The 22052-nt window shown below is 42.0% G+C and overlaps 2 protein-coding genes across 5 annotated transcripts in view; one reads left to right on the top strand and one right to left on the bottom strand.

The window, feature by feature from the left end:
• Window positions 1–1237, top strand: part of eys (eyes shut homolog) — a 580966-nt gene extending 579729 nt beyond the window's left edge. Inside the window, exon 52 of the mRNA XM_079513211.1 lies at window positions 126–1237. Within this exon, the coding sequence (XP_079369337.1) occupies window positions 126–203 (78 nt within the window). The 3' untranslated portion in view covers window positions 204–1237. The remainder of the gene's footprint in view (window positions 1–125) is intronic.
• A 110-nt stretch (window positions 1238–1347) lies between these two features.
• On the bottom strand, window positions 1348–21823 carry phf3 (PHD finger protein 3). 4 transcript variants are annotated; one of them, XM_079513216.1, is made up of 17 exons: window positions 21704–21823; window positions 19233–19394; window positions 18508–18633; window positions 17402–18385; window positions 16689–16974; window positions 16236–16491; window positions 14213–14258; window positions 13248–13365; window positions 11839–11995; window positions 11578–11694; window positions 11271–11399; window positions 7034–7172; window positions 6751–6934; window positions 6095–6242; window positions 5408–5497; window positions 4810–5005; window positions 1348–4295 (listed from the first exon to the last, which is right to left on the bottom strand). In XM_079513216.1, exons 1-17 carry the CDS (start codon window positions 21708–21710, stop codon window positions 1921–1923), a joined length of 5520 nt encoding a protein of 1839 aa, XP_079369342.1. In that variant the 5' UTR covers window positions 21711–21823; the 3' UTR covers window positions 1348–1920. The 4 variants fall into 4 exon arrangements, with proteins under 4 accessions (XP_079369342.1, XP_079369343.1, XP_079369341.1 ...); XM_079513217.1 differs by having other exon boundaries at window positions 21662–21781; XM_079513215.1 differs by having other exon boundaries at window positions 19233–19485; window positions 21662–21728.
• Between the last annotated feature and the right edge of the window lie 229 nt (window positions 21824–22052).

The raw sequence follows: 22052 nt of genomic DNA, 5'->3' as shown, positions 1-22052 counted from the left end.
CCTGCGGTTTCCTGATAGTGGTTAATCTCGGAGAAAGACTGTCCCTTCCCGTAACATTCAGAAATGTCTCGCTATGCTGCAATTAGTGGCATCACGTTTCCCTGTCTTTGAACACCATCCTTCAGGTTTCCCTGGACGAGGACGAGGAGAGGATCATTTTTGAAAACGTGGACCCATTCAACAACACGTTTCTATTCAATTAAAATCCTCCAAAGTAAAACAGACCACCATAATTCAAGGCTACGTAGCTGGGCTGTGTTGGGAAATCTCAAGAATATTTATTTGTATCAGGACCCTAAGCAGCTGCTTTTTCTTAAAAATAGTGAAGATTTTAATGTTTTCAAAGGCAATCAAAAGTAGCAGAAAATATACATGCAAATGGCTTCTGTGATAATAATATGACAATGTTAAATTGTATTTTCATATATTGGCGTCTTTTGCTTTAGTTTCAATGTTGTTGGGGTATTTGTCACTCTACACATACTACAAAATAAAATTCATACTATTGATTTGTCACTCGAATGGGTCCCATCGCAGCCCGTTGTGAGCTTGTAAATTGGCTATTTTTAGACAAAGTCGGGCATTAATTTATAGCCAGGGGACCACAGGCCCAAAAGCTCAAGGAATAGTTTAACCTGTGATGTCATGCCGTACTTGTTTTCTCTATTCATTTGGTCATTAAGGTCCACAGAATGAGAGGCCTGCTCTGCCAGAAACACGGCGAAAAAAAGAGTTATGGCCATTTTTGCATACCACACCATAGACAACCTATAAAGGCAACATTTTCCAAATTTCGTTATGCTTCAAGTAGCATGTGACATGTCAAACTAGGGGGTTTTCATTATTCGATTATATGAATCCATTCCAAGCATTAGTTTTACACGAAAAATACTCCTTGGCCTAAATTCGGCCATAGCCAAATGTGCTGACCTCATCACATTCATTTTGTGATGACGGCTATGGACATTTTTAGCTCAAGGAGTGTTTTAAGTGCAAAACTAATGCTTGGAATGGATTCAGAATCACGAAAACCCCCTAGTTTGACACGTCACATGCTACTTAAAGCATGATGAAATTTGGAAAATGTTGCCATATATAGGTTGTCTATGGTGTGGTATACAAAAATGGCCATAACTTTTTTTAACCGCAATGACAAAATGAATAGAAAAAACACAAATAAAAGTACGGCATGACATCACAGGTCCTCTTACATTTTGGGCCTGTGGATCCCCGGCTATTACCAAAAAAAAATGGAGATCCAAGGCTGGTCTGTAGGATGCAGTTAGTCATTTTCATTCACATTCTTATAACCTTTTAAGGGAACATGAGGCTTGTATAAATCAACAATTAAAAAAAAACATTAGCTTTATTACGGACTGTACATAAACACAGTGCAAAGGCACACTTGAATTCTAATTTACATGACAAGCCAAAATGTACAGACAACGTTGTCAATAGAAATTTGTATGTATTAGAAAACAGCCATTTAAAAAATAAAGAAATTGAGAAAATCCAGAAGTGGCTGATTTTTTTACGGTTTTCTTTTTCTTTTTTCATGGAAATAACGGTCAGCTGCATTACATTCATTTCAAACCCAATTGAACTCAACTCAAAATCCATGTACCTCACTTGTGCTGTATGTTATGGAATTGAAAACAACCGCTTGCGTTTTAGAGCATTTATGATCAGATCTGCAAGTGTGATACATATACAAAATGAAAATGTTAAAACTTAAAAACGTTTCATTAAAATGTTGATTAAGAGATGTCCGCATGTATCGATACATCCGATGAAACATATTAGCAGTACTGTAAATAACAGTTTAAAAAACAGTACAATTGTAAAGAAATGGCACAGCTGCAACCTGGCATACAAAACCCATGATTTAACGGTCTTTAGAACTTATGCCGTACTCATGAGTTAACTGTCTTTTGAGTTTCTCCTGCCGTTCTCATAATCCGAGTCTCTTCTGTGTCTGTGCCTGTCCTTCTCCTTAGAACGGTACTCGTCACTATGATGCCTCTCTTTTCTGCGCTCGCCATGGCGGTCCTCAGAGTGTCTACTTCCATCTCTGTACTTGTCCTCGTGGCTGCGTTCGTGCTTTTTAGCACGCTCCCTGTCATGGTGTCTGCTCTTCTTCCCGTGGTGGGACTCACTGGGGTGTCTGTGTCGTCTGGGGTCCTCAGGGTGCCGAGGCCTCTCCCAGGGGTCGCTGTACTCGTCCGACAACCGCTTGTAGTCTTTGGCTGACGACGGGGGTTCGTTGGATGAGTAACTGTCAGCGTAGGTCAACAGTGGTCCAGGCGGAGCGTGGTGAGACATGGGTCCGTCAGGGGCCCATGGCGGAGCATGATTATGATCCTGCAGCAGTGGAATCACATTAGGAGGCAGGCCACAGGGGTAAACACTGCTACCAGGTACCTGAGGCTGCTGGGCTGGGAATGGTGCAGCATTTCTAAACGTTGGGTCAACTTGTGCCATCACCGACTCGTATTGGAAATCTGTGGTTTCGGTGTGAGTAGCTGTGTAAGGGACCGCTTGTGGTAGTTGGGCTGACGGTGCAAATGTAGTCGCAGCGACTGCAGGACTAATGTTAGCCTGGGAAATAGAGGGAGCTTTGCTCTCAGTGTGGGATAAACTCAAGTTTCTTTGAGGTTCTTCTTGTTGAGATGCCGCAGCAGGATCATGCCTAATGCTGGTCAGTACAGGAACAGTTTGCGGAACAAAAGGAGCTAGATTGTTCCCAGTAGCCTCGGGCACTACAGGAACGGGTTGTGGAACACAAGCAGCTGGATTGTTCCCAGTAGCCTCGGGCACCACCCCTGTTTTCTTTTCTTCAGTCACATTGGAATATGCAGAACATTTTCTCAGGATTCCACTGATGGCGATGGGGAGTTTCCAGCTGTTGGTTACATATGAAGCAGCTTGGGGCTTCGAGAGCGTCATGGAATTCCCATCTGGGTTGCTTTTTTCAGTTTCGGGTGGCAGGCTAACCTCTCCTTTCTTGGACATGGTGGCGCCGGCAGCTTCATTCCCACCCTGAGCTGTTGACAAGCTTGCCAAGAATGCCTCGGTGGATACATCTGGCGGCTTGTCTTTCAGAGAGACTGATGCACCTTGGTTCAGCGCTGCAGCATCCGGCTTGTCTTTCAGAGAGACAGATGCACCTTGGTTCAGCGCTGCAGCATCCAGCTTGTCTTTCAGAGAGACAGATGCACCTTGGTTCAGCGCTGCAGCATCCGGCTTGTCTTTCAGAGAGACAGATGCACCTTGGTTCAGCGCTGCAGCATCCATCTCGTCTTTCAGAGAGACAGATGCACCTTGGTTCAGCGCTGCAGCATCCGGCTTGTCTTTCAGAGAGACAGATGCACCTTGGTTCAGCGTTGCAGCATCCATCTTGTCTTTCAGAGAGACAGGTGCACCTTGGTTCAGCGCTGCAGCACCCAGCTTGTCTGTCAGAGAGGCCGATGCACCTTGGTATAGCGCTACAGCATCCGGCTTGTCTGTCAGAGAGCCAGATGCACCTTGGTATAGCGCTACAGCATCCGGCTTGTCTGTCAGAGAGGCCGATGCAACTTGGTATAGCGCTACAGCATCCGGCTTGTCTGTCAGAGAAGCCGATGCAACTCGGTATAGCGCTACAGCATCCGGCTTGTCTTTCAGAGAGATAGATGCAACTCGGTATAGTGCTACAGCATCCGGCTTGTCTGTCAGAGAGGCCGATGCACCTTGGTTCAGCACTACAGCATTCCTTACCACCGGAATGTAGGCACTGGAAGCTCCAGGACTCGAAAGCCCTGGTTGCCCTTGAACAAGCTTTGGATCCTTCTTCTTGATGACAAAGCGATGAGGAGTCGCTGTGGGGGGAGCTGGCTGGGTCCTTGGGTCTCTTGAGACTGCTGGCTTTGGCTTAGCAAAATCTGGCAGGGGAGGCAACTCTCCACCCCAGCCAACTAACACACCTGGTAGAAAGCGTAGCGGTTTGTTGGAGTCCTGATTATTGCCCTCTTCAGTGGCAGATGCTTCTTCAAAGGATTCTGTTACTGGTACATCAGCATCTTCGGTGGCATTTAGTAATTTTTCCTCCTTAGCCGGTGCAGGAGCCAGGGAGGTGAGATAGCGCTTCTCTTCCTGTTTTACGGCTCGAATGTCTTGCATGGGAACACTCTGGGGCTTGCTCTCAGGAATGATCCTGGCCGTTTCATTAATGTCCACGGGAAGGAAGTCCTTTTTAGGTCCCTGACCCTGCCGGATGATGAGTCCAAGGAGGAGGTTGCAACGGTTTGTTTCCAGTCCTGTTGAATCACAAGGGCAGGTTAGCGTTTGAAACACACAAAAGTATATGTTACAATGTGCAAACCCTCTTTTCAGTGTTAATCTAAAATTATGACAAAATGAAAACTAAATAAAAAAAACTAAGCTATGATGACTACAACTAAGTATCTAAAAACGAATGGTGCGTTCAGACAGGCAGATGAAACGATGAAAAACCGCATCACAGCATAATTTGCGGCAGCTTCACGCGTCATACTGTAGCTGCTTCATGTTGCTGACTTCCATTGACAATGAAGTCAGCAAATGCCCATTTGGTTGCGCTCAGGTGTTGCGCTCTGAAAATAGCAGATCTAAAGCTCACATTTCAACCTGCAACAAAGTGTAAAATCAGGCGTTATGACGCCATCATGGCCCCGCCAAAATCAACTAGATTTAGTCGACTAAAACTGGACTAAGACTAAATGAAATTGCATTCAAAAGACTATGGCTAATACAAATCAAAATGTAACACCGCCTCTTAATTGTTGCGCTCACCTGGACCATCAAAAGGAACCAGCTGGTGTGGAACTTTCTCGGTGGCACCCAACGGGATTATGTACATGTCTTTCACTTTTTTCAAGTTGTTGGCGACGACCCCAAAGCGCTTGCGGCTGCTGAAGTAGGCGAACAGGAGCGTGTAGGAGATCTCATCTTCATCCGTCTCTGGGGAGAAGCGAATCAGGCATACCTCCTAGAAGAACAAGTGCACAAAAAGAAAATAACATTTTATCATCATCTCACACATTTGTGTTGTAGCAGAAATTCTACCAAATGTTGAATTTATCTGGAGTATACCATGATTTTCTATGGGTAAAGCCAAGCATGAACCATCGTCTTGGGAATCACACCAAATGTATAATTTACTTTACTGGTTTTTATTAACCATTAGGAAGCTTTTAAGTTATTTTCTTTGCATTGTTTTAGCTAGCTATGAGTTATAAGCATCTGCTATTATTAATAGCTGATCTACAATCTCACAATGCGTTGCAAGCTTGTAGGTAGGCTATTTTTGCCATGCAACACAGTTACCCAAAAAATATAAATCCGGCTTTATAAGTGGTTAAGAACGAAGACAAACAACATACAAACTAACCTTTGTTCCAGTCGCACGGATCTTCTCCAGGTAGTCCCACACGATCTGTGGGCTTATCCTTCCACCGATCTGGATACTGTCCGGAAGATCCTGTCATAAAACCCAACTATGAGTAGCTGCATAGTGACATAGCATATGTAGCTTACTCTAATCTGAACACCCGTCTATGTATGTTTTAGGGATGTTAACAATGAATCGAAAATAGATTAATCAACGCTAAGAAATTCTTCAATTAAACTAAACGCAGTTAAGAATTAATTGACGTTTCTGCAGTTCTATCATTGGGCGGTTTTGGCCCGAGGAACGCACATGTGGGCTGGTAAAAAAAAGTCGCGACACCTTGGTAGCCACAGAAACGTCTCTGCTTTTGCATGTGATGTGACAGACAAGACGGTGGCACTTTTCATTTAATTTTATTCCTCATAAAAGATGCCATTGCCTGGCACTGTATCTCAAATGGTCAAATAAATATTTCATTAAGGAATATATATAATATGCCTTTTGTATTATTTCTGTATATAATCAAAATGTCGATTTTTATGTTGGATGTTATTGAGGGAAATTACAGTTCCCAGATTAAAAAAAAAGGAAAAACCCAGCTCCTAACCGGTTACTCGATTGATAAGGTTAGCAATTCTCACTTAATGAATTTGCATCCCTACTATGTTCACTTGCATGGTTGTGTACCTCTGTTAAGTTGTCCAAAATGCCAGAGACGGGAAAGACTTTGGTCACAAGCTTTGCCACCGCAGGCATGTTGATGAAGCCTCTCCAAAGCTTATTCAGATTGGAAAGGAAAGCTGCCTCCTCAGCTCTGCCACTCGTAAACTCCGACCTGAGAAAAGGTTCACATTATAAACACGCCACAAAGGCACGAGAATAAATAGTAATGACACGCAACACAAGTACGATTACAGATTGAAGTTGACGATTGAATTGCCTTTTTTGCATTAAACATTGGAACGTTACACAATTTGTATTTCCGTTTGCCTTTTAGGCTTCGTAATCACAAACTGCACAGGGCAGATATGACAAATAAATTAAATATATAAAGAAATCAATAAGACATTTCATAATTTTGAATAGTTTTTCTTTTGAAATAATTTACAAAATAGTGGAAATAGTTGATCTATTAACTTGCTGCTGTACACCTGCTGTAAGCTTGTAGATCTACTATTTCTGCAATTTTTGAAAAAATGTTTTTAAATGTATGGACGTTTTTCAACATGGAAACAAATGACAATTCAGCTAAAATAATTGCGATTATCTCAAATAATTGCGATTAGGCGATTATGTAATAATTGTGACAGACCTCGCTACAAGCAGCGTTAAAGTGTCCTTACCTTCCCTCTGAGACGAAAGACTTGGCTTTAAGGAAGCTCTCTTCTAAAACGGAGAGGTGCAGATCTTCATCCCTCACAGGCGGGGTTGTGCTCTTATGCTCTTCCGAGGGGGCCGACTGCCTCCTTACAACAGTAGTAGCAACCACTTTGGTAGGTGCCTCTTCCACAGGGGGGGCCATGCGACCTTACGAAGCAAATAGTGCACGTCAGAAACAGGATAGGGAAGAACACATGTGCCAAACCCCAAACATGCGGTTGAAATGAGATTTTCAGAATGTTCTACCTGTACAGATTTTACAGTGTAGGTCAAATAAATGAGACTTGTGTTGTCCGGTAGTATCCTTAGTAGTCTTCATGCTCTCCAATGTCTCCAGTGGCAGAAGATCGAGTAGGGGTTCTGTCACTTTGGGAGCAGGCTCAGGCTGAGAAATGGACAAAGAAAAAGAAGGAAAACTAGTCATTGTGGCATATTTAAATTGTAACCGTCTTGCCGCCAGAATTAAATCGTGCATTGCCAAGATTTTCGCATGTCACATGTAACACTTATTTTGAAGAGCCAAATATCTGTAACTGCATGTTACAATGACAAAATGCTGTGTGTGGTGTCTTGACCGGTTGTTGTTCTCTCGCTCGGTGCAGAAGAAACCTGACCGCGAGTATCACAGTGCCTGCTGTCGGCGTTGAAAAACCTTGTTTTCACAAGAAACGACATCCATTGTGCCGATTTGGAGATACAGGCATTTGAACGCGGACAATTGAATGCAAGCGCATCTTCAAAATGGCCGCGGCCACTGTCCCACTTGGACTGTTTGCTAACGAACGATGGCTAAACGATATGATCGGATCAAAACATGGATTAAAGAATATAAACCCCTGGAAAACATAGCTAAGTTTCTGGCAGGCTAGACGATTAATTTAACACGGTACGGTTATACGGTTCTGGCGGGCTGCGTGTTAAAGCAGAATTTCCAAATCTGTATTTTTGTATTGGTTGTCCAAAAATGTCAAACGTTTATGCACAAAATCATAACTAACTTTGACATGTAAAAACATTGTGGAGGGGAGCACATTACCATTGTTGAATAATTCGATAAACTTCAAAACAAGTATCTACATTGTACAAGCTCACAAAGTGATGTGATATTGTAGAAATGTCTGAAAAACGCTGTGTAGTTAGTGTGGTTGCAACCAGACTATTGTTATTGTACATTTGGATACTTTGCCGCACTACTCCTCCCACAGTTTTTGCCGCACACACTCGAGCCATATGTCAAATCGACCGGCTTCATCGGGAATCGTGTGCTTGTATTTTGCTAAGAGATCTGTTGTATAGTTTAATTGATATTAATTAATTAGTTCTCCATAGACTTATAATGGGTAAGTATTTTTTTCCCTTGGAGACCGTAAGCGCCATATTTACAAGGGGGGAGGTTCATAATAATTATGAAAATTAATTGAAAGGGAATTAGTCGGCCTCATGGTGGCGCTATTACAGCCCACTTTGCGTTTTTCCCTATAACTCTTGAACCGTAAGTCGTCAAATCTAAATGTATTTTCCATGGATTCCTTGGGTCATGATGCATTTCCACATATAGGCCACGCCCATTTTCGTCAGGGGAAAAAAATCCTGCAAATTTGAATTTTCTCCAAAACACACTTTTGGCTCCTCCTCCTACAGATTTTGTCCAAATCTCACAAAAATCGGCACACATGATCTCCGGACCTATCCGATTAAAAGACCAAATGCAGAATTTTGGTAGTGCGTATACTTCGGCCGTAATCGGCGTCCGAAGTTAGTAGGAGGGGCCTATTTTACAAAAAAATGCCACAAATCACGAACGGAATGTCCAAACCATCCCAAATTTGAATCACATGTCCCGGGTGGTTAAATCAACCAAGTTCCAAAAGCAATTCCATTTTCATCCATAGGGGGCGCAAATGCGAAAAATTTAACCGATTGTTGCAAAAACATGATTTTGGGGGGATAAATCCCCTCCGAATTACTTACGCATGATCACAAGGTTGACGCGACATTGTAATTGGCTAGCAACATTAGTGGGAGGGGCCTATGTAAGCGACTGCGGCAACCACACTTTTCACTTTTTCAAAATTGCAACCTTTCCAGTTTATATTCATATTTGAATAGAAAAGAGAGGTCGCACACAATGCATCGCATCGCGACGCATTGTGAGCTTGTAGATCAGCTATTTTCAAATGGTCGAAATGTATATAGGGTTGAAGTGGTTACAGTAATGTATGTTTTTCTAATCAAAATGTAAATCTAGTAACTAGTAACTAAAGTTTTCAAATAATTGTAGTGGAGTAAAAGTACAAATGTTGGCTCTGAGATGTAGTGGAGTAGATGTAAATGTATTGGAAATTGGAATACAGTCAAGTAAAGTACAAATACCTCAAAATTGTACTTAAGTACATTACTTGAGTAAATGTACTTAGTTACTTTCCACCACTGGGTTAACGGCAGGAGGATGAGTTAACAAAACGTCAACAAAGAGAGAAGTATATGACCAAGCTGTCAGTCTGAGTCAAAAAAGATTACGAAAGAAAGGAGAGAGAAGTATGACTAAGACACAGAAGTGGTCAATGTTATCCTCAACTTCATAATGACATCTGTTGTCCAGATCATATCTCACACCAGGGCTGCAGGGCTGAATCATTCAGGCCGCGGTAGTCAAGTCATACACCCAGCCAGGCCACCCTATCCCTATACCCACACGCGTGTACGTTTGGATTACAACAGAGCCATAGAGTATAGACAGAGTTGCGACATTAAGGGGGCAGAAAACAGCCCGGTCACGTGGTTCATGTACTCGCGCGAGCCCTATCGACTACAATAGATTCTATAAACTTCCGGTGTCCCTATTCGCCAATAGAAGTCTATGTAGAAGAGGACTGGCCCCATGAAGTGAACGTAGTTGTCGTAACTCTGTCTATACTCTATGGGCTCTGGATTACAAGTAGGGCTGCACGATATGGACAAAATTTCATATCTCTGTATTTATGCCAAATATTGCGATATCGATACGATATTACCGTTAAAATTTCATATTCTACATTTTAAGTGTTGCAACACTTATACATACACGTGTGGGGATTGAAAAAACATAAAACCTGGGTGATCTATGGTATGCTATCAAATGGTATGGTATGCGATCTATGGTATGCTATCAAATTGTATGTTTATTCACGCAGCATAGTACTGTACAGTATATGAATGATACATTCTCTGGCTGATTTTAGTTTCTACCCTTCTTGGAGAATGGTTTAGTGACGGGCGGGAACCCCTTTTGGTATTTTAAAGTTATACTTTAGCTATATTCGGTTTCAAAACAGGCCCAAAGGGCAACCAGACTATTGTAATTGTAACACTTTATTGTTCCCCTTACCTTTTCTTTTCAGTCATTAGTGTGGTTGCCAGACTATTGTAATTGTAACACTTAATTTTTACTGGAGTAAGACTTTTTTTGAAACGCTACTCCTCCCACAGTTTTGACTGTACGCACTTGAGCCATATGTCAAATCGACCGACTTCATCGGGAATGGTGTGCTTGCTATAGATAAATGTTGTATAGTTTAATTGATATTAATTAATTAGTGAATTCATTTTCCCCATTCACTTAACATGGGAAGATCTAAAAGTCCAACTCAAGTATTTTTTTCTCTGACACCATAATAGCTATAGTTACAAGACTTGTCAGGGAGGTTCATAATAATTACGAAAATTAATTATCATATAATTACATCGGTCGGCCTCAAAATTATTTTGTCCCTGGATTCCTTGGGTCATGACGCATCTCCCCATATAGGCCACGCCCATTTGCGTCATTTAGAAATTTCTCCAAAACACACTTTTTGCTCCTCCTCCTACAAACTTTGTCCAAATCTCACAAAAATCGGTACACATGATCTCTGGACCATTCCGTTGAAAACACCACAGGCGGAATTTTGATAGTGCGTATCGTTCGGCCGTAATCGGCTTCCGAAGTTAGTGGGAGGGGCCTATTTTACAAAAAACGCCACAAATCACAAACCAAATCCAACCCACCCCAAATTTGAATCAGATATCGCGGGTGGTTTAATCAACCAAAAGCCAAAAGCAATTCCATTTTCATCCATAGGGGGCGCCGCAAATGCAAAAAAAAATAACCGTTTGTTGCAGAATTTTTTTGGGGGGGCATGAATACCCTCCGAATTACTTACACATGATCACAGGTGTGACTTGAAATTAAAAAAAAATTAAATTGCGACCTTTCTAGTTGTGTACTGTAAGTGTGAGAGCTCAGCTTTTTTCAGATGTAAAAACGGAGGTCTCCATAGCCTAGAAGCTAGACAAATCAGCAAAAAAAAATAGCCCTGGCAGATTAGTCTGCCACTCCCCAGTTTGAATTACATTTTGCTCACCCCAGAGATGTGGGTGACCAATCAAAACCCACTCACAATTCAAAGTGGGGTTTGTAACTGCCCCTTGGAAATGAATCTAGCAAGACTGTGCCGTCTCCTACCTCCACCTCAAGGGGCTCGGATGTCTTCGCTGGCTCCTGGCTCTCAATTTCAATCTCTCCTTTATGGGTGATCTTTGTGATGGGACGCCTCTCCACTTCCCTCTCCTGTTTCTCAATCATTTCAATAGTCTGAAAAGATGTTTTTTGCCGTTTTAGTTACCATTATCCAATCCATTCTGAGGAACATTTTTCTGAATTTCATTACTTTCATCACAAATTTGATTTATTTATTCTCGTAAGCACAGAACTAAGAACCAGCAGCTGTCATTTTGAAACAAATTGATGAAAATGTCACCGGGTTACTTACGTGGCGATTCTCTCGTTTGCGCCAGTCAGCCAGTTCTTTTGAGGCCAGTTGCTCGGGACTCATTCGAATTAACTGAGCTGGGGATATTTCTCCTTTTAGAACCCTCTTAAATAATACCTGCAATACAGTTAAATAGAACTTAAAAGCTCAAAATTCAGATGAGACAACAAATCATGCCTGTATCCAAATAAACGTGGTAAATATTCCATATGAATTTTGTTCCATTTCAATTATAACACTCCATGTTGACAGTGAACTTACATTGTTTTTGGTATCTTTAAGGTTAAACATTAAACTCCTGTACTTGTTCTTGTACTTGCTATCAGTGTCTTTATACAAATGAAAAAGTTCTCTCTCCGTCTTCTTGGCAACTTCAGAGGCCTTCTCTGACATGATCTTCAAATCTGAGTCCTTCAACCTAAACAAGTGAAAAGCATCGATTAGTTTTATTGAAAAGTAACATAGCGTCATTGTGTTGTCTATTCAGAGCTTTGGACTGGTGATTTAATTTTAGTCGACTACATATCTTTAAGATTTTAATCTACTGATTTTTAGTCGACTAAAATGTATTTGGGCAGGCCTTGGTGGCGTCTAATGGCCGATTTCACACTTGGTTGCATGCTGAAAAGAATCTACAAGCTCACAGCGCAACGCATTGTGAGCTTGTTCTACAGAACTTGAGCTCAACTCGAAGCTTCTACCCCTATAAACGAATTGGGGGGATTAAATAATGAGTCAGTGATTCATGAATCGTGAGGCTCAAGCACATGTCTTTGATTTGCCATGCTGCAATGCATTGTGGGCTTGTAGATCAGCTATTTTGATTTTTTTTTAAGAATGAAAATAAACTTGAATCTTGAGAAAAAAAATTCAGTCAGTCCTAAGAGTCAGTGTCTCGTTTAGCCTGGCTTCAGCAACAAATGTCGATGCCTGTGTATGCCCTTATAATAAACACTGTGTCCATGGGTTACTGACATCAAGTCAAGGTCAAGCACTAGTGGTGGTACGTTTAAGCACATGGACCCTAATGTCACTGGCTATTCCGTGGGGAAACATTCAGCGAAAACAGCAGGTCTGCTATATTCGGCGAAAAGATTCTGTGCAGAAGACAAAAGGGAGCACACCAATTACAGAGCCCTGAGGGACTCCAGTCAACTAAGTATGGTTGAAGTAATTATGGTTACGGCAAAGTTAGTGGGGTTCATGTTAGGCTTAAGGCTACAAAGTTTAATGGTAGGCAGAGTTAGTGTCAACATGGTCCGTGAGAAATTTCATGTACAGTACAGTTCATGCTTAAGTGGGGCAAACATGACGTAATAGTTAAATTATGTTAAAAATAAAGGAATGGTTCAGCAAAATAAATTACTTATTTTATATAAATTACACCCATGAACACTTTAATTATTTTATTATTATTATTAATTTCTTGAAGTTGTATAATTGATAGACAATAAGATGGATTAACTACTCCTTTAAGCCCAACTGTACCCAACAAGTGGAGTGCATGCATTGCTGTGATACTGTGCTGATTGCTGAACAATTAATACCCTGATTCACAGCCACACAGTTACCACAGCATACAGTACACGTGGCAGTTTTCTTTTTTTAAGCACAGCCTGTTGAATTAAGTGAATAGTGGCGATTGTCATCTGGATGTGGAGAGTGCCTACCGTTGCAAGAGGATTTCCTTGAGAGAATCCCGCACACTCCTCCTGATTTCGTCCACGGACACCGGTTTCTTCACACCTGGAGATGAAGTCTTCCTTTTCATCTCCAGTTTTGGATGAACTAAGAAAACACAACAGTTAATATGTTATCAATAGTTAATATGTTCTTAGTAGTAAGACACGCTCCGGGGATCAATCATCTATCTATGTCAGCGGTTCTCAAACTATGGTAAAAAGAAGAAATATATATATATATATATATATTTGTTTTGTGTCAACGGTAAAAGAAAAATTAAAGTGAGTTTATCGCCAACGTGAAGAGGACGGCAACTTGACTCCTCAATCAGTCTCATGATGATGATGGCGCCAGCATTTATTTTGCCCCATCATAATATGGGGTCGTGGTATGAAAATGTTTGAGAACCCCTGGTCTATGTGATATATGGCCACATGGGTTCGATTGGGGTTGACAATATAAGTTGAAATAGCGTCATGTCCAGGGGGTGTACTGTACACATGTGCATGAAGCTGCCTCATGCTACAGAAACGGGAGATAGGCTCCTACCCTATGGGCCTCGTGGCTCGGCAAGGCTTAACCATTATTTTATACTTTAGCTATTGAAAAATAGCAGATATACAAGCTCATAGCGTGGCACCGAGTGCTGTGCTACGAGCTTGTAGTTCTGCTATTTTTTTGTAATCGTGAAAACGTGTGCAAATCTTTGAATATTCTATCAGAGTTAACTCATTTAACTCAGATCTTTGCTTCTGGGGGTCCCTGGAACAACATATATTCAGATGGGTGGCCAAACGCGTATCATTTTTGGGCTCCTTGACATGAAAAGGTTTGAGCAGCACTGATATAGAAACTATAGGTTTTTCAGAAAACTGTTTCAGGTCTCAATGGGTTAATTACTTACTACGCTGAGAACATAATATGAACTAGACAAACAAATGTAAAAAGATACCTGTTTTTTGGCTTGTGTCCTCTGTCGAGTGTTTTCTTTCAGACTCCTATGTAGGAATGAAACACAAACAACTTAGCAACAACACACAATACAAATCCTGTTCAAAACTGTAAACTAATCTCCAAACTTAAGACATAAAACTAGGAAAGCTAAATATTTTAAGACAATCCTGCTTCAGTAAACAGACCATTGGAGAGGTATGGAAAAGGGGAGATTAGACAGCTAGCAGATGACATGTGACACGGGTCATGAACCTGCATTCGAACCAGTGTTAATTTTGTCGACTAAAACTGACGAAAAATGCCCGTCGACTACCTTTTTTCACTTTTGAAAATGAAATGAAAACTAAGCTATGATGACTAAAACTATGACTAAATATACTGGCAATTTCCTAAAATGTTAGGGAAGGACTAGTGGAGAAGAGAAGTCAATTTATGTTTGGTTGTGGTTTCAGCATGTAAGTAACAAAGTATAAAATCAGTCATTACGATGCCAACAAGGCCCGCCAATTCTTATTATTTTCGACAAAATGCACTGTATATTTGGTCGACTAAAATCTTATATTTAGTCAACAAAAAAATAGACTAACTTTTCAGATGACTAAAACTAACTGACATTTTATTCAAAGGTCTATGACTAAAACTAAATACAAAATTTGCTGTCAAAAGTAACACTGATTGGAACCCATGAGGCAGACGTGTGTGGTACACATGAACCAGAAAGACATCCGTAGTTAAGTTCTCAGACAGGAACGCGTGTGTACAAAAATGTGATTTCTGACCAAACTGACAAAGACACTGAATTGTGGTGCAGATACCGTGGTTTACCAAACACCCATGCGTAGACCTCAAACTCACAAAAAGCAGGACAAAAAAAAAGTACAACAAACCCTTATTATGTAGCGGTAACACTGGCTAAAATCAATGGCTGATATGGCTGGGGAACAAAGGTGACAAGGCAACCAGGACACATAAGACACTTCCATTTCTAGGCCAAATGAGTAATACGATAGGCCTGTCACAATTATTACATAATCGCATAATCACAATTATTTGAGTTAATCATTTCCATGTTGAAAGAATTGTCACATATAAAAGGAAAGCAGGAATAGCTGATCTACAATCTTACACGTCATTTTGTGAGGCGTTGTAAGCTTGTAGATCAGCTATTTCCGCTATGTATCAAATTTATATCTGTAATTTCTTTGTATATATCAACTATTGGACATCTTCCCTGTGTAATTTTTGATTACGAAGCCTAAAAAAAGAAGGGACTCCTGCACACTGTCTTCAAATGCAGTGAAACAGTTTAGTGTTTCGGCCTATAAGGCCTTCATCAGGCTATCTTTACGAAGCCTAAAAAGGCAAAAATAAATTAATTTCCATTCATATGTTCCAATGTTCAACACCAAACGCACATTAGCCCTTCGCTAAACCCTACCTCAAAAAGACTATCTCTTGGTTAAAGAGTTCAGTAGAATAATGACTGAGGGGAAGAAGCTGTTTCTGGATCTGGTGGTTGAGGTTTTAAGGCATCTGTAGCCCTTATGCCTTTGTGAATGAAAATGTTATTTTGCATGGCTGTGTAGTTGAACACAAACATCGGGAAAGTTACACGTCTGACCCACCCAGGTGATGGCAATAATACTAATAACCGTAGTCTTACGATGCATAAAATGAAAACTCCTGCCGGATGGTCGTTAAAGTTGATTGATGGATACTGTTTCTCCCCTTTTCCCCCTCGTAGTTCTAGTTTATTGAAATGTCATGCACATTTGTCCAGTGCATAGCCTACTGCAAGCCTTGTTTACTGAAATTAGTGATTTATACGGAGAAATCCTGTCATTAAACATGCATCTCAATATGTGAGGACAGCTTGCCATCGCAGAGTGGAGTGGGTGGGGCTTAGCAAAGGGCTAATTAAATCGTTAATTGCAATTATTAGTGTGACAATGAATCGTCAACTTAAATTTGTAATCGTGACAGCCCTGGTACTAAGAGGACTGAAAGGTGTTCTCCTTTACCTTCTTGAGCGGCCTGGCCCCAGGTGACGTAGGCGGATGCGGTGGCCCTTGTCTGGGAGGTGGTTTATTGTCCTGGAGGTCAGGCTTGGCCTGGGCCTCTAGCTCGACAGTGCTCTGGGTGTCCGGATCCTCGGCGCAGCACTTCAGACACACGTACATCTGGTCCTCCTCTTCCATTTCACCCACCTTCGTCAGGTCCAGGCCAACGCAGTCACCGTGGAACCAGTCGTCGCAGCGTCCACACCCCACCATGAACCTAAACAAAGCCAGTATTAAGGTGTTTTATGCTCATAAATAAAAAGGAAATGTCACTTTTAAAATCTCACCTTTCATATATATTTGTTAATATTTGGTTTGTTAAACAAGATCCGCCACCAAATTAAATGATAGTCAGGGCAGCAACTGTACAACACAACGGAACTTTACTTTAAATAATAATAGTGCAAAACCCACGTGTTGTTGTGGTGTTTCTTGCATAGACCACAGTGGTTTCCATCCCACACTGTGTCGCTGCTGGTGGTCTGCTCTTCAACGGTTTCCACCGGCGGTTCCACCGGCGGTTCCACCGGCGGTTCCACTGGCGGTTTCACCACCGGTGCATTGTCTGGAATGAACAGCTGTGGCTCGTCCACAGACAGGCTTCGTACAGTTTTACTTTTATGCCTCTGAAGGAACTTCTCTAGCTTCTTGAGCTTGGACTTCTCTTGCCCGCCATCCTCCATCGACTTTGAAGAGTGACCTGTGGCCAGGGATGGAACAATAATCGTTCATCTTGATAACAAACACTCACAATAATCGTATTGTGATATTAATTGATCGGAAATTGTCCATACAGTAGGATGAATTTGCTTTTGTTGACCTGCAAATTGAGCACCACTTAAAACCCCTCTATATACCCTGTAAAGTATATGTACATTTGGTACGTAACGCTCTTATTTCACTCTACATAAATAGTCGGCAAAATAGATCTACAAGCTCACAACGCAGTGCATCGCAAGGGGTTGTGAGCTTGTAAATCGGATATTTTTGGCGAACGTTCTCACCACTATAGCGATGCTGGCTGTGGTAAACAAAAGTGCCATTTGATCATCGCCATAATTTTGATAATCGCAATTAATTTTGCCACAATAATCGTAACATGTAATTTTCATATTGACCATCCCTACCTGAGGCACCATGTGCTGGTGGGGAACTCTCCAGTTTGGAACCAACGTGTGAATTCTTGGTTGGTCCCTGCGGCTCAGCGGGGCCACTGTCAGACGACGGGCTCTTCTTGCTGGCACCCGGCGATTTGGGCTTTACTTTATTAGCGTGTTTGTCCTGCATTTTCTGCACTTTGGGTGCATGCTCGTCTTGGACGTCTTCTCCGTGCCTTTTCAATGACACGTCTTTCTTTTCATTCAGAGTTTTGCCGGTTTTTGCCGGTTTGTTTTGTGGCGATTTGGGTCCCTTCATCGTGCTGCTTGGAGACGAGTTCTTAGACTTCGGTCCTGGTTTAGACTTGAGCTGCTTTGGGCCCAGAGTCTTTACTTTTTCCTTACAATTTGAATCGGTGCCATGTGTGTTCAGTGGCTGCTTAACGGCATCGTTTTCAGCACTGACTGGCGTGTGCTTTGCGGGATCGCTTTGATTGTCAAGTTTGGTCTCTACTGTGTGGGGGCTTCTCACGAGTCCCCCGTTGGCCGCCTGAACCTCGTTTGGATTTACATATGGGCCCAGCCCAAGGGGAACGTCTTCAGTGGAGATGCTCTCAATACCGCCTAGATTGGTCTGGTTCTCTGGTGCCTGTGCATCGATTGCACCGTCTTGCAACATGGCATATTGAATATCTCCGCAATATGAAAACGTGTCATCAAAGCACACCGACTGGCCTGCGTCAGCATTTGCTGCGTACGAAGGCCCTGGAAGCAGCTCGATCCTGAATCCTCCGACTGTGACAGTCAATCGCTTCAGTACGACCACAGGATTTATCCACAGTCCAGCACTAAAATCATCAATATTTATCCGCCCTCCATCGGTTAATTCTTTCTTCAACTGGGCACCTGTGACTCCTTTCTCAATTAGAAAGGACTTCTTCACCCTGTTCACAGGTTTCCTTCCAGGTCTTCCTGTGGGTAGTTTTTTGGTGGGTCCCTGGCCATCAGTTTCTTCTGTTTAAAAAAAAAGAAAGAAGCAAATTGCCAACAAGTTTTAAAACGATCACTAGCTATTAAGACAAATATGCCTTAATACATATAATATATGTAATAATACTGAATGATAACCAACTTACTAGATTCTAATTGAAGTGGATGTTTCCTTGGCCGCCCGACAGGTCGCTTGACTACTGCAGTCTCCGTGCTCTTCAGCTCACCACTAGCAACACCGAGGCCTGGTTGTGTGGCAGCAACCTCAAGACCTGCAATTACAAAGACTTTCAATTGTAGTTTATGCCATATTTAATCATATCAAGTGCAACTCAGCTCCCAGGTCAGCAAGCAATCCTGAAACATTAAAAGTCAATACTGGTGGTTCTCAAACTTGTTTTAATTTCAAGGACTACCATAACTCTGGGAGTGTACAAGTGGAACCAAAAGGACGGACACGTAAGGGTCCATTTTGCTCCATTTGTACACTCTCAAGAGTTCCAGACCTCTAAGGCGCGATTCATACTCCTATTTTAGAGCCGAATAAAAGTCGGTTCGGCTCTGTAGAGCCTACAATGTGACGTCATTTGAGGTTCGGGGGGCGGGTACCGTCCTAAAGTCGGGGCTCTTCGGTGCTACTGAAAATTTCTGACGAGCCGAAATCATTTCAAATAGGAGTATGAATCGGCCCTAAGGGTTCAATAGGAATCGTTAAAGGGAACCGTTAAGGAAGCGGAATTGTTAAAATCCTGAAGGATCAAAACCCTAGTCAGAATATAAAGATTCACTTAAGATGTTAAGATGTCAATTTTGAATTAAATGTTAACTAATTTAAATGTGTTGTAAATGTCATGTCTGCCTTTGTACATACCCGTTGGACCGGCAATCTGGAAGCTGGAGTCCTCATTGTCCAAGAGATTGAACTGAGCAGATCCTAACATGGGATCTTTGTCACTGAGCATGTTCTTCAGTGAATCCTCCAGTTCGACGACACTTCCAAACTCATTACTTGCTTCACACTCCAGATTCTGACCTATTAGTAGGGAGTCATCCAGCTGGTCACTAGGGATTAAATGATTAAGGGTGTCCACAATATCCATGAATGCTGCTGCCTTCTTGTCTGCCTGCATAAATACAAGAGTATATTAGGCTACATCACAACCATTAAAAAATGCAACCCAGTCACTTTAGAATGAAGTAAAATATGCTGCCTGACCAGACAGTGGCCTTGTGGTTAGTGTCCACCCTGAAACTGGGAGGTCGGGGGTTCGATCCCCGCCCGGGTCATACCAAAGACTGTAAAAATGGGACCCAATGCCTCCCTGCTTGGCACTCAGCAACTAATGATTCCCGAGCACGGCGCACGCTGCGGCTCACCGCTCCAAGAGATGGGTCAAATGCGGAGAACAGATTTCACTGCGGAAACGTGTGACTAATCGTACAACTTTGCCTCTAGCTATGTCTGTGAATGAAGTGTTGACTGACATTTTGAGGAAACCAATGGCAGTGTGTGAGAGGAGAGAGATCAGAGGTAAGACTGGGGGTGAGATTCACACTCACAACGAGGTCTGGGCAGTGGGCACACACTGGCTGAGCCCCCAGGTACACACAACATATATTAAAATGATATTTGGTAAATGATATTTTGTATGAGTCATCAGATCAGTAATGCCTGATGTTGTGATATAACAAGTGGGTAAGTGCAAACTAATAGAACAGCTAGAACTGTCAGGTAAGGTAAGTTCAGGAAACTGCATCCCTTTACTCAACGCAGCCTTAATAAAACCAGGAATACAACCAGGAAACCACACTACTGCCTTGTCACACAACAATAATACGAAACAAGTGTCTAAAAATAAAATGCCAGCCGATATCTAATAGTCTCTCATATCACGATATTGACAAATAGATATAAACATTGCCCAGCCATTAATGACCGTTAAGTGACATAATAATAACCACAAGTGCTGCAGAAAAACCACACACTTAGCTTGAGCTTCAAGTGAAACCAAAAACAAGCCCAAGAGCCAACGAAGCAATTATGTGCAACTAAAATAATGTCCATAAACCAGTGGTGTAAAGTAACTAAGTCCATTTACTATAAGTACTGTACAATTTTGAGGTGTTTCTTCTTCTTCTTCTTTTACACTTTACTGAAGTATTTCCAGTACTTTTACTTCTACTCCAGTAACTCCACTACATCTCAGAGGCAAATATCGTACTTTTACTCCACTACAATTATTTGAAAACTTTAGTTACTAGATTTGGATTATTATTACAAAACATACAGTAACCACCCATATACATTTAGGCCATTTGAAAATAGCAGTTATTTTAATTGTTTCCATTGTGGTCCTTCTCATGTAAAAAAAAAACTGTGATTACCACCACTGATGTTTGTACAGTAACAGTTACCATGGCGTGGTATCTGAGGCATCAAGTCGGTTCCAGTAAATAGCCATGTCCAACTGTCGCGTTAGCATGCTAACCGATAAACTCAGCCAGCCATACATGCACAAATACTGTCATTCCAGTACAGTAGTGTGAGCACTGAACTGTAACTCATGCATGTCTAACGTCCACATAGCCTTATATATCTGAACGCAATTGCAGCACAGAATTAGCCATCTATTCGTTCGCACTACAACAACAAACAAATGTGTCTCGTTAGCATCATAGTAGCATCATGCCAGACAAGCGCATAATCTCGCGATAGCACTTAAAACGATGAAACTCGTGTAGGCCTAAAGTTGAACTGAGCAAACACCTGCTGTCTGTAGATGATAATAAACACTAAAAGCACGGTTGTTGTGGTTGTTTAAACAACACGCTGTGGTGACTTGACTTCCTTGATGGCAACACAAGTGTCTAATCGTGTGCAATAGAGCTCTATAATCCATCACGTTCACATGTGAAGGATTAGCTCACATTAGCAGATCAGGGCTAACATTAACCACCACACCACAGTGGTTTACTACTTCCCAGTAGCAGCAGCAGAAATAAGCAGAAGCTCTTGAGTCTTTAGCACAGATAGCAGTTACCTATAACAGGCTTCTCGCGTCACCAAAAGAAAGTTCCACTATCGATGTAAACAAATTATGCACAAAACCACAACGGGTGTAATAATTCTCCCTGATGCTAGCTGTGGTTAGCTTTAGCATCATAGCAGTCAGAGGCCTGTCAAGTTTGTTTTTGTAGCCCTGGGTTAGCTGCTAACGTGATCTGATCACGCCCCCCCTTTGCATCGCTCCAAACGCTTCCCAAGTTCCCAACTGGACCTATAAATGCAACGACTCTTACCCAATGTGTGTTAGTTTGTCTTAAGGTAATAGAGGAGTTTACATTTCATCGACTGCAGCCAAATCCAGGGTCCCTGCAGACAGTAACTTCCTCCAAGTAGTCAGTCAGCCGTCATTCGCCAAGGCAGCCTGCTGGTGGTGGGTCGCTACTGCTGCTGCGTGCTGCTGGCTGGGTCACGTGGGCCGTGTTTACAATTTAATGCATGCGTGTTTTTAGTTTTTACACACATATTGCATAGGCCTATATGATATAAGACCCTGTTTGAAGGAATGGCTTTGTGTTTTTTTGTTTGTTGGTTTTTGTTGGCACCGTGACCGGACACTGGTTGAGATGGCGGGGGGATCATTCATTCAATGAGATCAGAATACGTTTGCCCGTTAGATGGCGCATG

The sequence above is a fragment of the Electrona antarctica genome, assembly GCF_951216825.1.
Source record: "Electrona antarctica genome assembly, chromosome: 10".
Classification (NCBI taxonomy): domain Eukaryota; kingdom Metazoa; phylum Chordata; class Actinopteri; order Myctophiformes; family Myctophidae; genus Electrona; species Electrona antarctica.
Note: the sequence above shows the minus strand (reverse complement) of the source record. Positions and strands in the feature narration are given on the sequence as shown.